Genomic DNA, 13,037 nt, shown 5'->3' with positions numbered 1-13,037 from the left:
TAGTTTAGGTTCAAAGCCTGAAGAGAAGTTAAAATTTTAAGGAAGATTTCTGAGGGGTGGATATTATTTATTTCCCATATTCAAAAGACTGGGAGATTATTAAAACAAAATAGTTCTGTAACTAGACATTAATTGGAATTTAATGTACAGAAGTTCATTCTTCTTAATCTTAATCTTTTTATGTTTTTCACTTTGCAGTTTCTTTTTTGCTTACCTATTTTATGTCAGTGACCAGGGTTGGAAGTTAAAGCCAGAAAAAAGTTGCTACGACTCTTTTTTTTGTTGCTGTTGTTGTTTCTATGCTCAGACTTTCCCAGTTGAAAGATTTCCATGTATTAACATAATTATTTCACCATTATAAGTACTAAGATTTTTAAATATGATCAATTCTTTAATTCTTTGGCATCTGGTATTAATTTATGCCTTCAAAGAATTGACGGCAAAACTCAGGTGGGAGCAAATAGGACTCCTAGGATATGCCATCTGTTAGGGATAAAAGATCTCCTGCCTCCAAGTTCTATCAATCTCTTTTAATAACTTAAAACAAAATGAGAGTTTAGGTATGGTTTGTATTTAATGTTTAATTATGCAACTCTTTATACCAGTGTTTTGTGGACTGCTTGTCATCTGTACATCCACTGTTTCCTTATTAAAACATGTAAGATATTTGATGCAGGGGCATAAGGTGTGGGGGGATGAGTCCCTTGAATGTCTGCATAGGTAATGGGAATGCAGCCAGTATATTTCTGCACAGTGTGAATAGTCAAAATGTTAGTGTGTGATAATAGTGGCTGTTCATGGTAATAATTGTATCATCAAGATAATGTTAATTTGTGTCCTTCTGTTTGAGGATGTGCAATGTTTAAGGAAGCAGGGAAACATTTTAGCAGCAGTTGGATTTAGATTTCTTTTATTAAACTCAGTTATCTTACAGCTACATGGAAAACTATTTTATTAAATACCTCAGGAGGATTTGTGATGGCTAGGATTTTATTATTTTACTGAGAAATAATTTAGACGAAGATTCATCCACAGTTAAATTAATATGGAGAATGGTATGTGAAGGAGCTGATTTCCATAAGTTGATATCCAATAGCTAGGGGTCAAAGTTATAGAAATAAATGTGGAAAATAATTAATATTAGACGGAATAGAAGGGAACATGTAAGGAAAGATTAGTATACTTGTGAAATTTTTAAAAAGAATGTGTGAGAAAATAATAGGAATTAGCTGGTAGAAAATGGAATGTGTACTATTCTGATAAATATGGACTGCAATGGCAAATTAAAATAGGTAAAGTGCCCTTGAGCAATTCACAAATTTTTTACTTTTATGCTTCATAATTTAACATCTTAAACAATGATTACTGAATAGTACTACAAAATTCTAAGTGCAAAACCTTTTGGGAAAAAGCTATTTTTTAAAAGTGTATTTATTTATTTTGAGAGAAAGCCAGAGAGAGCATGAATGGTGGAGGGGCAGAGAGCGAGAATCCCAAGCAGACTCACATTGTCACTGTGGAGCCTGATGTGGGGCTCAGTCCGGCAAACTGAGATCATGACCTGAACCAAAATCAAGAGTCAGATGCTTAACCCGCTGAGTCAACTAGGTTCCCCTGGGAAAAAGTTATTCTTCTTAAAGGAAGATAGGGTCTCATATAGTACCTTAAACATACAATTGACAAGTGAATGGAGCAGAAAAATTGTAGTAGTTCAAGTAGGCAGTTTTAGAGCAGACATAAATTAAAAGATAATGAGGTGCTAATGTTGAAATCACTGCTGGTTATCACTTGGAAGTGTGCTGTGTATATTATTTCCTGTATTGGAAAATCTAGTTTATGTTTCTGTTTGATTGTTTGGCACACATTTCCATCTCCCTCTCTCTAGTAACTACCTGAATATAACTTGTAGTAACTGATTCATTCCTGTCTAGTGGAGAAAAACTTTTGGGTGGTAGGGAGTGCAGTTTGGGGGTGGGCGTAGACTGAATAGCAGAGATGGCAGCTTTTGCTGTGCCAGATTACACAAGGGACCACGTTGGGTTTGGGAAGAACTGTGGGGAATCCACCATGACACTTCTGTAGCTTTGGCATGTATGGAGAATTCATAGCTAGTGGTTAAATACAGTTTGCTGACTTAGTGCTTGTGGAGGCAAAGCATTAGATTAGTGCCAAACAAAATTAAGGAAGGAACCTGAAACAGGCTTTCTCACCTCTTTAGAGTAATCATACCTGAGAGGTGAGAAATATATACAACATATTGCTGTTAAATGACAAAGTTTCACTTAGACATAATTTAAAATATATAAACGATAACAATGATAGAGTTGATTGAGAGATATGGCAACTCATTCTTGTCTGAGCCAAAATATGTTTTTATTACCTTAAATTTTAAGTGACATTATTTTCTGTGAGGATATATTTTATTTATTTATGTTTATTTATTTCCATTTTTTTTAATTTAAATTTTAGTTAGCATACAGTGCAATATTGGTTTCAGGTGCAGAATTCAGTGATTCATTACTTACATAAAACACCCAGTGCTCATCACAAGTGCCCTCCATAATACCCATCACCTGTCTAGCCCATTTCCCACTCTCCTCCCTCCATCAACCCATCGTTTGTTCTCTATCATTAAGAGTCTCTTCTGATTTGTTTCCCTCTTCCCCCCTTCCCATAGGTTCATCTGTTTTGTTTCTTAAATTCCACATATGAGTGAAATCATATGGTATTTGTCTTTCTCTGATTGACTTGTTTTGCTTAGCATAATATGTTCTAGTTCCATCCATGTCACTGCAGATGGCAAGATTTCATTCTTTTTGATGGATGAGTAATATTCCACTGTGCCTGTGTGTGCATGTGTATATATATCACATCTTTTTTTATCTATTCACATGATGATGTGTTTTAAAATAAAATGTGTGAAAATAGTTTACCTTAATTCAGAATCAAATTGACTATGTTTAAATGGCCCATTTATCAAGTTCCAACTATGTATTAAGTGCACTTGTTGAATGTATGCATTCATCACATATTTACTGAACACTCTACAAAGTGGCAGCCACTTTTTTAGGAGCTGGGAACATGTATGTATCCTGGTAAACAAAACGGATTCCCTGTCTGCAGAGATACTATATTCTAATAAGATATTTCAGTTAGAGATGCTAGGACGTGTAAAGACACTGAGGGGTGCCTGGGTGGGTGGCTCAGTTGGTTCAGTCGTCTGACACTTGATTTCGTCTCAGGTCATGATCTCATGTTTTGTGAGACCTGAGCCCCACGTTGGGCTCTGCGCTGACAGCATGGGATTGTCTCTCTCTCTGTCCCTCCCCCGTTCATGTGCACGCTGGTTCTTTCTGGCTCTCCCTCTCAAAATAAACAAATAAACATTAAAAAAAAAAGACTCTGAGGAGTGAATAAACTTTAGTTTGGGGAACAGAGAGAATGAACAAGGGGAAGAGTGGGAGGAAATGAAATGAGAGAGCAAAGCAGAGGCTGGATCACTTAGGGCCTTACAGGCTAGGAAAGTAATTTGTATTTAAGTCACTGTAGGATTTTAAGCAGAAGTTATGTGGTCTGAATTGTATATGAAATTACATATAAAACATACTTAAAAAACCACTCAGTAGTAAGGAAGAAGCAGTACAGAGGCAAAAACGGAAGCTGGAGCACCGCGTGTTGCAGTAATCCAGGTGAGAGATGATGGCTTGGACCGCTTGCTAGCCGTGGAGGTGGTGAGACAAGGTCAGACTCAGTATTTTTTTGGAGGCAGTTGTGATAGCACCCACTGATACAGCCTGTGAGAGAAGTCACGGGTGATTGATTCCTAGGATTTTGGCCTAAGTAGCTTAGTGATTGGTAGATTATGGGTTTACTGAGATATGTGGATAATGGTGCCAAATTAATTCCAAGCCTTTACCTCTAAAATGAGAAATGAGTATATCAATAGTGTCTTAAATATGTGAAATTGAAGAAAAATCATCACTTTTTTTTTTTTTAATAGGCGGAGTACGTCCAGCTTGTTACTGAACTTCGGATGACAAGAGCCATTCAGCCTCAGATCAATGCTTTTTTACAGGGCTTTCATATGTTCATTCCACCTTCTCTCATACAACTTTTCGATGAATATGAATTGGTAAGGAAAAACATCAGTTCTTTTGTTGTTATAAACCACACAAAACTCCAGTTGCTGCAATTCAGAAATAATTTTGTGGTACTGTGAATGAAATAATATATAATAAGACATTATGTTTTAATGTTCATGTTTAGAGGTTTGTTACAAGATTTGTGATTGTGCTTCTCTTGAGCTTAATAACCAGATTAATAATTCCTCAGTGTGAAACGGGGTGAAGTGGTGATAAACAAAGATGGAATACATTTTCAAAATATTTTATGTGGGAGATGTTGAAGGCCAGTCTTCTCAAAAGCGGTGTTCATATTACAGTCGACCCTGGAACAATGTGTGTTTGAACTGTGTGGCTTGAAACTTAAAATGTGGATGTGTTACAGTATATCATTGTAAATGTTTTTCTCTTCCTTTTGGTGTTCTTAGTACTATTTTCTCTAGTTTCCCTTATTCAAAGAATATGATATATAATACATACAATGTACAAAATGTGTCAATTGGTTATGTTATCAGTAAAGCCTCTGGTCAACTGTACATAATTAATAGTTAAGTTTTGGGGGAGTTCAAATGTCACATGTGGATTTTGGCTGTGTGAGGTAGTCCCTAACCCCTGCATTGTTCAAGAATCAAATGTATTTCTCCGTTTTTTATTTGACCGTATGAGATAAAAAATAATGATACTGTCTTCCTGTACGTCCAAAAAGGAGAATTAAGAGGGTTTTTCTTATTCTATTTGTTTAGTTTTCTCTCGTTTCTCATTTGACCATATATATAATTTTATCATTCTCCTTTTAAATCTCTGTGGAGTCCTCTCTGTTGTGGCCTCCAATATCTAGTAGATGTTTTGTTTTGCTTTTTTAATTTGCGTGCCTTTTACTGTGACCTAACAGGATTTCTAATTTTATATGATTTATGTTTGCATTTTCCCTCATATCCTTTTTCTCTTTTATCATTAGTAATGAATTATTTTGAAACTTTGAATTGTCTAACTCCTTAATAAAACACAGTATTTTAAATAGAGTAGAAGTATTTTTTATTTTATTTTTTAATTTTTTTTAATGTTTATTTATTTTTGAGAGAGAGAGAGAGAGCATGAGCATGGGAGGGGCAGAGAGAACACAGAATCTGAGGCAGGCTCCAGGCTCTGAGCTGTCAGCACAGAGCCTGATGTGGGGCTCAAACTTATGAACTGTGAGATCATGACCTGAGCCAAGGTCGGGCACTCAACCGACTGAGCCACCCAGGTGCCCCTGTTTTTTATTTTAAAAATTATAATTTGGAATAGCACATTTTAGATCAGTGGAGAAGTATTCTTTGTTGTTGTCGTTGTTGTTGTTGTTGTTTTAATGTTTATTTTTGAGAGAGAGAGACAGAGTGTGAGGTGGGGAGAGGCAGAGAGAGAGAGAGGGAGACACAGAATCCAAAGCAGGCTCCAGGCTCTGAGCTGTCAGAAAAGCTCACAAACTGTGAGACCATGACCTGAGCTGAAGTCGGACTTTAAACCGACTGAGCCACCCAGGTGTCCCTCTTTGGTTTTTATTCTTTTCCATAAAATTAGTTTTATCCTGTGCCTTTCACTTTACTGTATGAGTAAGTACACTGGTTTATACCTTTTAATTTTACATATATGCCAGTATTTTTAGTTTATCATTCATAGTATATTTTAGTACGGTAGTGAACAAAATTGTTAATTAAGTTTGAAGTTGTCCATTGTGACTTAGTTTGATTAAATGTCAGTTTTGAGTTTTTGCTTACAAGATTAATAGTTTTGTTTAGTATATAGACTTGTCTAGTTTTTGCATAGCAATAAGTTATTTTTAGCATTTAAAAGCTGAGAAGTACTTATGAGCTATTATTAAACATGACTAAAATCTGACTTTTTATGTCTGTGCTTGTATTAAATTAGCGTTTATGAAGTTCAAAACAGATAATTACATTATTTTCTTGACCTGTATGTAAAAAAAAAAAAAAAAAAGCAACAATATAAATAATTGACAAAAACTTTGCCTCCTAATTTTTTTTTTTTTTTTTTTTGAGAGAGAGAGCAAGTGAAAGAGTGTGTGTGAGTGGGGCAGGGGCAGAGGCAGAGTAGGAATCCCAAGCAGGCTCCATGCCCAGTGCCTATCATGGAGCCCAATGCGTGGCTCGATCCCACGACTGAGAGTTCATGACCTGAGCTAAAGTCGAGAGTTGGACCCTTAACTGACTGAGCCACCCAGGCACCCCTTTGCCTCCTAATTTACTGATAGTGCTAAGTTTTATGAAACTTATTGATCTACAATGTACATAGAGAGGAGCACATGCATCATAAATGTATACTTTGATGAATTTTTACAAACTGAATACACCCAGTACCCAGATCAAGAAACAGAGAAACCTCCTAGCACCTTAGATGTCTGTTCCTATCTTCTTCCTGCCATTATTCCTCTTCATGGGGAACCCATTCTTCTGACTTCTGATACCATAGATTAGGTTTCCTGTTTTTGAACTTCATATAAATGGAATAATCACCTAAAATATATCTGACTTATTCAGCTTAATTTTTTGTGAGAATTATACATATTGTTGCATGAAGTTGTAATTTGTTCATTTTTTTGCATTATAGTATTTCATTGTGTCTGTGTGTGTGCGTGGGTGTGTGTGTAGAGAGGTCTGTTTCTACTCTTGATGAACATTTGGTGGGCACTTTTCAGTTTTGGGTTATTTGAAATAGCACTACTAGGAACACTTTCATACACGTCTTTAGGAGAATATATGTATGCATTCTTGGAGTGGAATTGCTGGGATACAGGTGTTCATTTTCTATTATAGTAGGTATTAGCAGATAGTTCAAGGGTGTGTGTGTCAGTTTACATTCCCACCAGTAGGTGTGAGAGTTTTGGATATTACACATCTGTGCTAGCATTTGATATTTTCTTTTTCATTTTTATCATTTTTGTGGATCAGTAGTGGTATTTCATTTCCCTGACTGATGAAGTTGAGTGTGTTTGTATGTTCATTGGCCATTTGCACTCTGTTTTTGAAGTTTAACTAATTTGTCCATTTTTCTATTATGTTTTCTGGGTTTTTTTTTGTTAGTGATTTATAGGATTCTTTTGGGAGCCTTTTTTATCTGTATTGTGAATGTCTTCTACTCTGGTGTCTTTTGTGAATAAAACCTTTTAGTTTTAACACAGCTTGGTTTATCACTTGGTTTTTCTTTGTTTAATGAATGGAGCCTTTTTGTGTCTTTCTTTTTGTGTGTTTAAGAACGTGTTTCTTATTCCAAGGTCATGAAGGTTGTTTCCTTTATTTTTCCTTTATTCCTTTATTTATTTATCTTTATTTTTCCTTTATTCCTTTATCTGTATTCCTTTATCTTTCATATTTAGGTCTGTTACTGTTAAGTTTTCTATAGTGGTTTTATGTTGGGAGTTAGGTCTGGTTTCCTACTCTGTGTTAGATTCTGGCTTTATTCCACTGAGCTGATTCAAATAGAGGGATTATTTGGGAAGAGCAGTGTTGTCAGCATGATCCTAATTTATGTAGTGATGAAAATTATTATTAAAATTGTAGTATTTGCCAGGCACTTTATATGTATTAACTTTAAAATTTTTTCACAACAGACCCCTGAGGTATTACTATTACTATTTTACAGATGAGGAAAACTAAGCCAAAGAAGGTACAGAACTTGCTCCTTCATAGAGTATGTGTTAGAGCCATGCTGGGAACCCATGTTCTGTGACCTACAGCCCAGTCTGTCTTTATCAGTATTGCCAGACGGCCTCTCAGAGGCATGAGTTCTAAATGGGACTTTTAGAACCTTTTGTATGACTTTATGTCTTCTATGGGAAAGGGCTATGCTACACTGGGTTAGGAAGCTCTTTTTTAAAAAGTTGGCACCAACATTTGAGCTAGATGTGCATCTGAGTTAAAAGATACAGGTTAGATTCTAAAGTTTTAGTGATAGGAAGGTAGCTGGTAGTGTCAGTGTCCTGAACTGAGGTTGTATTCATCCACTGTGGACAGAATGCAAGTTCCAAGTCAAGAGATGATTATCAGGTTCAAAAATAGTGACAACTCTGGGGCACCTGGGTGGCTCGGTTGAGTGTCTGACTTTGGCTCAGGTAATGGTCTCGTGGTTCACGAGCTTTTTCTGACAGCTCAGAGCCTGGAGCCTGCTATGGATTCTGTGTTTCCCTCTCTCTCTGCTCCTTCCCCACTCACGCTCTCTCTCTCTCAAAAATAAACAAACATTAAAAAACAAATAGTGACAACACTGCTATTATTTATACACTTATAATACAATAACAGTTGAGGGATCCCTACCAAATATCTGAGGGACTGTCCTTTCATACTGTGCTGCTTATCCATGATGGTACCAGAATATTAAAACATTGAACCATGTGAATACTAGGTAAGCTAATGGGCTGTGAACATTTGCATGACTCAGTCTCTGACCATTGGTATGGGCTATATGTGTTATACCAATTTCCAGTGGATTAATTCATTTATTTTCCCATTTTTAAAAAATGTTTATTTTGCGAGAGAGTGAGTGAGCAGGGGAGGTACAGAGAATAAGGGAGAGAAGAGAATCCTAAGCAGGCACAGCCCCATGTGGGACTTGAACCCATGAATCGTGAGATCATGACCAGAGCTGAAACCAAGAGTTGGACGTTTAACTGACTGAGCCACCCAGGCACCCCTGTCATATTTTTTAAAAAGCAATAAATTATTGATTGGGATTTGAAATCTTCTTGCTTCTTTTTATTGTGGAATTACCATTTTATCTACTTGTTTTTAGTCAGTGTAATAACTTTTTTTTGCCTAGGTGTTAAATGGGATAATAAAGATCTTTCATCTTCTTCACAAAAGTCATAATAATATATTCATGAAATGATTTAAATTTCTTGAGAGAATACAGTCCCAGTCATTTTTATTCATAATTATTAATAATGAAAGCATACTTGATATTATTAAATGCTTATCTTCAGTCTAGAAGGGAAGAGGATTAAACTCTCATGGCTTGTATAAAATGTGTAAAATTCATCCCCACTCCCTTTTGGCAAGATCTGTATCAGGATCTTGCCAGGGGACAGAATTTCCCCAGATGGTTCAAATAGAAACTTTAACAAAAGGGCTACTATAGAGGTGCAGCAGTATTAAGAATAACAGCAGTAGGGTGAGGCATCCACAGACTAGCAACATGGATCGCCTTATCATCCTTAGAATTGAAGAGACAGGTGGAGGAATTATAGTAGTCCCCGCTTATCAAGAGGGAATCCATCCTACTATCCCCAGTAGATGCCTGAAAATGTGGTCTCTCTCTCAAAATATCTTCTTGTGCTGTACTCATCCTTTTTCTTGTGATGACGTCAGTTAAAATGCCCATGTGATGAGATGAAGTGAGGTAAATCATGTAGGCAGTAGCGTTAGGCTACTACTGACTTTCTGACAGTATGTCAGGGGAGTCATTTGGTTCTGGACTGCGGTTGACCATGGGTAACTGAGACTATAGAAGGCGAAATTGTGGGTAAGAGTGGGGGGCTACTGTATGTGAGGACCCTGGTCCTCAATGAGGGCCACCTGGTAGTAGCTATTATTGAGGGTCCATGGCTACCGTAAAGATGGGCTGAAGCAAGGTGGGAGCAGAAAATATCCTCACCTCTACACTCCTGCCTGTTTCCTAAGGATGGAACCCAGTCTAAAGCTGATAGGCAAGAGAACCAGTCTATAAGGATTGGTCTCCAGGGGCACAGAATAGTACAAAGAAAGGTGGAGAATGTATTTGGAATGTTAAAATGGAGACTAACCAGAATGTCCATCTAGTAAAAGTATTTTATAATACTATGGGAAGGAGGACTAAAACACATCTCAGATCAGCAGTTCTCAAACTTTTTGGTTTCAGGACACACTTACAACAAAAGTTTTGTTTATGTGGGTTATATTAATTGATATTTATTATATTTGAAATTAAAACAAAAATATAAAATATTTTCTTAATATAGAAATAATGATCCATTACATATTAACATAAAAAATATTTTGAAAATTGCATTTTCCAGGATAAAGTTAAAAATAGTGGGAAGATACCCCCAAACCAAGAGCATGCTGTATATACTGTATGTTTGCTAACTTGACAAGAAATTATATTAAAAAAATAAATGAATTGATTATAAAAAGACATTTCTAGGTAGTCAGGGCGATTTATATGAACAAATATTAGATGGTTTCAAGAAGTCATGATTAATTGTATTTTATGTAATATTGCAATGTGGTTTGGTAAGGAAATTCTATAGTGGTTTTAGATGTATAATGAAATACTTAGGAATGAAATGCCATAACACTTAGGATTTCTTTAAAAATGCATAAGCAAACATAGGGGTGAAGATGCAAACAATTATGTTACGTTTGGATGGTTGTTGAAGCTAGATGACGAATTCATAGTGATTTTGTTTTGATCTCTTTTTTCAGTGTGATTTTTTTTAATGTTTATTTATTTTTGAGACAGAGACAGAGACAGAGCATGAGTGGGCGAGGGGCAGAGAGAGAGGGAGACACAGAATCCGAAGCAGCCCCCAGGCTCGGAGCTGTCAGGACAGAGCCTGATGCAGGGCTTGAACTCATTAATCGCGAGATCATGACCTGAGCCGAAGTCGGACATTCAACCGACTGAGCCACACAGGCGCCCCTCAATGGTTATAATTTTTCTAATAAAAAAAATTGAAGGCATTTCACGAGAAAAAATAAAATTTTAAAAAGTAGTGGGAAGAGTGGCATTGTTTTGTGTTTTTGTAAGTATATTTACTATCTGGTTAATAGAAGACACTGGGTTCTCATGTCTGCTTCTGCATATAATCAATTGTAATATGTTGTTTGCTTGAACTGTGTAGAGAAATTCCGGCCTCAGATATGTTGGAAAAGGGAGAACCTTGCAGACCCTGAAAAGATCTTAGAAACTCCCAAGAGTTGTCAGATACCATCTGATATTAACCTTCACTAATTTTCTTCAGAGCACACTTCTTTACTAGTCAGATGTGTGCTCTAGGAGATGTGATTTTGAATCACATTCTGTCCATGTCTGTGACAGCAAACCCTGCTGTTTGGCTTGTCAGTATTTAGTTAAATGTAGTATAGTCACTGCCTTATCTGACTATGTAAATACATCCACTGTGAGATACGGGCTGATGGAGCCATATGGACAAGTTCTTTCCATGTTCTCTTTTCTCTTAGAAAACATAATGGTAAATATTTTTGACATTCTTAATTTCATTTTTATTTACTTAATATTTTGTTTGATGATCTTTATGTAAAAAAAAAAAAAAAGACTGTCATTAGGAAAATTGCTTTTTCCCTTACGCTGGGGAATGCTTACGTTAAAGGATTTGAATCATTCCAAAATAGAGTTCTTCACGGGCCTAAATTTGTTGTTTTTTTCCACATAATGACGATTTTTGTTATACCTCCTTTTTTTATATTACTCCTTTTTCATAGTGATTAGAGTTTCTGGATGATCTTTTCCTTTGCTTAACCCAGAATTTATTCAGGGCTTTGTTGTCACTTACATGTTGAGAGTATGGTCTCTTCAGAATTTAACAAATTCATAAAATAAACATAGGCATATTTACCAGAGATAATAACATTCATAAAATTGTTGCAAATGTAAACTTGCTGCATATGTGTTCATGTATTTATCTCTTCTTATGTTTTAGTGAGATATCAGTGTGGAGACATTTCCACATCTCAGCAGTATTTGAGATTATCAGGATGAAGAATTCTCTCCCATGTAGTACTTGTTATTGATGACGTGCAGAAACTGTCACAAAAATAAATCAGTTTTACATGGGATTAGTTTCTAATCAAGGCAAATTTACTATTTAAATGTAATAGCTTTTTTTCTTAATGAAGATTAATGAAATACTTTTCTTCTTCCCCAAAGGAACTACTGCTCTCTGGCATGCCAGAAATTGATGTGAGCGATTGGATAAGAAATACAGAATACACAAGTGGCTATGAAAGAGAAGATCCAGTTATTCAGGTAAAATCTCTCTAGAGCTTAGAATGAAGTTAAGTTTTGCCATTTAATTTTATAAGCTTTACAGCACTATTGGATGAAAACCTACATTAATTAACAAAGTAAAAATTTTCCCTAAACTCCTCTCATGGGGATATTGCATGTGAAAGCTTTGTATGAAAGCATTTTTGATAAATGAGTTTCATAGAATAAAATATGCTTTATGAATATTGCATGTTTCTCGGGTATTAGGAAGTCTACAATTGCTCAGAAATGTGAGTTCGGTTTTTTTTTTTTGTCATTGTTGTTGTTAGTGGTTTTGGGAAGTTGTGGAAGACATTACTCCAGAGGAGAGAGTTCTTCTCTTGCAGTTTGTTACTGGCAGGTAAGAAGTGTTTATATGCTAATGTGGAAAGAACTTAATGTGTTCCAAATTTAATTACTTAAACAACAAAAATGCATTATGACTTTGAATTGTCAGTTTCCACCTCCCTTTCCTGTTTTCAGTATTAAACAAAGATTTGTTTAGCTACTAAAGATAAAACATAAACTAGTGCTCAATAAATGTTTATTTGCTGTATAAAAAATAAGCTGTTCCAATCAGGACTGTCAGCATATATATTGTATTTTATAATTTGGTAATCTTTTCATTCCATAGGTAAGTCAATGATAGTGCCAAATTTTTAATATTTGTGTGTTGCTGGACAACAGACAGACACATATACCTGACATATGTAATACCCACACTCAGCAGTTTTTCTACAGTTCTTATCAAATTTTAAAGTCTCAAGACACATGGCCTAAAAAATAATTTGTGATACCACACTTCTTTGAAAAGTCTACTTTTGGACTGATTAAATATCATGGATACTAGAAAACGAGATGATTTTAACCTCCTTTAATTTATATTTCTGAAAGGTG

General features: G+C 35.7%; 1 protein-coding gene across 7 annotated transcripts in view; it reads left to right on the top strand.

The window, feature by feature from the left end:
* Positions 1-13,037, top strand: part of HACE1 (HECT domain and ankyrin repeat containing E3 ubiquitin protein ligase 1) — a 122,843-nt gene that overhangs the window by 96,431 nt on the left and 13,375 nt on the right. For 6 of the 7 annotated variants that reach the window (XM_043592018.1, XM_043592019.1, XM_043592022.1 and 3 more), the window contains 3 exons: positions 4,001-4,132; positions 12,042-12,140; positions 12,431-12,501. In XM_043592018.1, coding sequence (XP_043447953.1) covers positions 4,001-4,132; positions 12,042-12,140; positions 12,431-12,501 — 302 coding nt within the window. The remainder of the gene's footprint in view (positions 1-4,000; positions 4,133-12,041; positions 12,141-12,430; positions 12,502-13,037) is intronic. The other variant, XR_006299010.1, reaches the window with a different exon arrangement.

Source organism: Prionailurus bengalensis, chromosome B2, assembly GCF_016509475.1.
Source record: "Prionailurus bengalensis isolate Pbe53 chromosome B2, Fcat_Pben_1.1_paternal_pri, whole genome shotgun sequence".
In the NCBI taxonomy this organism is placed as follows: domain Eukaryota; kingdom Metazoa; phylum Chordata; class Mammalia; order Carnivora; family Felidae; genus Prionailurus; species Prionailurus bengalensis.
The sequence above is the reverse complement of the archived record's forward strand: the minus strand, read 5'-3'. Positions and strand labels throughout refer to the sequence as shown.